This window comes from Cyprinodon variegatus, unplaced genomic scaffold (genome assembly GCF_000732505.1).
Source record: "Cyprinodon variegatus isolate N-32 unplaced genomic scaffold, C_variegatus-1.0 Scaffold363, whole genome shotgun sequence".
In the NCBI taxonomy this organism is placed as follows: domain Eukaryota; kingdom Metazoa; phylum Chordata; class Actinopteri; order Cyprinodontiformes; family Cyprinodontidae; genus Cyprinodon; species Cyprinodon variegatus.
The window spans coordinates 197243-198926 of NW_015150816.1; the positions used below are offsets into that span (position 1 = coordinate 197243).

The 1684-nt window shown below is 36.6% G+C and overlaps 1 protein-coding gene across 1 annotated transcript in view; it reads right to left on the reverse strand.

Annotated features, from left to right (window-relative positions):
* LOC107092023 (transcription factor E2F1-like) overlaps positions 1-1487 on the reverse strand; it is a 9882-nt gene extending 8395 nt beyond the window's left edge. The window contains exon 1 of the mRNA XM_015386295.1: positions 1239-1487. Coding sequence (XP_015241781.1) covers positions 1239-1409 — 171 coding nt within the window. The 5' untranslated portion in view covers positions 1410-1487. The remainder of the gene's footprint in view (positions 1-1238) is intronic.
* Between the last annotated feature and the right edge of the window lie 197 nt (positions 1488-1684).

Consider the following 1684-nt stretch of genomic DNA (forward strand, 5'->3'; position numbering starts at 1 on the left):
CTGTTTACTACAGTCTGTTGAATTCATATTAATGTAGATTTAAAGACATTTCGATTAGTGGAAAAAAATTGCATGGAGGAATAAAAAAATAAAATAAAAAAAAAGTCTAAATAACCAAAGCTTTCGGGAACCCAACGCAGTACCTGCGTGGATCCCCCTGTTGAAGACCTCCAATGTAAAGCATCAGTTTTTTAGATTCCAAGGGGGGGAAAAAAAAATAAGAAATGGACTGATTGATTTAATAAAGGAGGGAACTTTTAGTAAATCACCTTTTCAGACCCAAGATCCCAGACTGCCCAGCCCTTCCTGACCATTTTAAAAATATAAAATATAGTTATTTATGAAAAATATTTTTTATGTATTTCTCTGAGCTGTGTGAGTTAAAGAGATGGGCCGCCAACCAATGGGTTGACCTTTAGACACAGACCCTCATTTGCATAATGAGGCAGAAAGACATAGAGAAATGTAAAAAGCACAGAAGAAATAAAATAGCACTGAAGAAATAAATAGGGTAAAAAATACAAAGAATAAAACAGACACATAAATGAAATTAAAATATAATAACTCATAAATAAAGTTGAAGATTATAACAGACAATAAATAAGGTAATTATCACAAAGGCGCATAAATAAAGAAGCTAATTAAACATTTATGTCTTACTGTATTATTTAATTTCTACCTACATTCATTAGTTTATTGTATTTTGGGGGTAATTAATTGCATTTAATTTAAAATATGGTACTACTGGTCCTCCATACGGCCCTTCCTGAGCATTTTGAAAATAATAAATACAGTTATTTATGAAAAATATTTCCTAAAAAGCAGAATTTCAACAGAGAAGCAGCAAAAACAAACAAAACAAAAAAACAGGTGGAAGGACAAACGAGGTGTAGGAATGAATAATTAACTGCACTAGAAATGAAAGAGACAAAGATTAAAAAGAGAAATAGAGACAGAAATATAGATTAACTGAAAAAAAAAAAACAGGCTAAAGGCAACAAAGAAGCAGAAAAACTAGAAAAGAATAAAGAAATACAGGCTAGAGTTTGTGTCAGAAGGAAGGATGGAAAACATATGGAAGGAGGAAAAGAAGGAGGGAAGGAAGTGAATGGATCAACTGAGCTTCAAACTGTTTAACTTCCAGTTAATTTATTTCAAAGATCATAAAATAGACCGAGCCAAAGATGTTAAACCTCCCTCTAACTGTGGGCTCAGACTACTTCCCGGAGCCTCCGTACCTTCAGCTGGTCCGGGTTTGTGGGGAACTTGAAGAACCGTTTCGGGGGTCGGTTCAGCGCGCTCCGGTTCAAGCTGCCCGTGCTGTTCGGACAACCGGAAACGGCGCACTTCCTGCTGACGCCGAGAGCCGGTTGGCTTTTCTTTCGGTTTCGAGCAGAAGCAGGGATCATGTTTCGGCTGTGAAACCGGGGAAAGAATCAAACAGCAGCCAGAGCTCACCGCGTGCGCTGTGTTTACGACTTCTTCTTCCGGGGTTCTTCTTCTTCTTCTTCTTCTTCTTCTTTTCATGGCGGCTGGCAAGCAACTTATTGATGCGCATTACCGCCATCTACTGGAATAGAGTGTGGATCGGGATGCTATATATAAAATCTCCCACACAACACCCAAAAAGATAATAATTAAGTAAATAAATCTTATATTAATTATATCAATTTCGTTTTCTGAA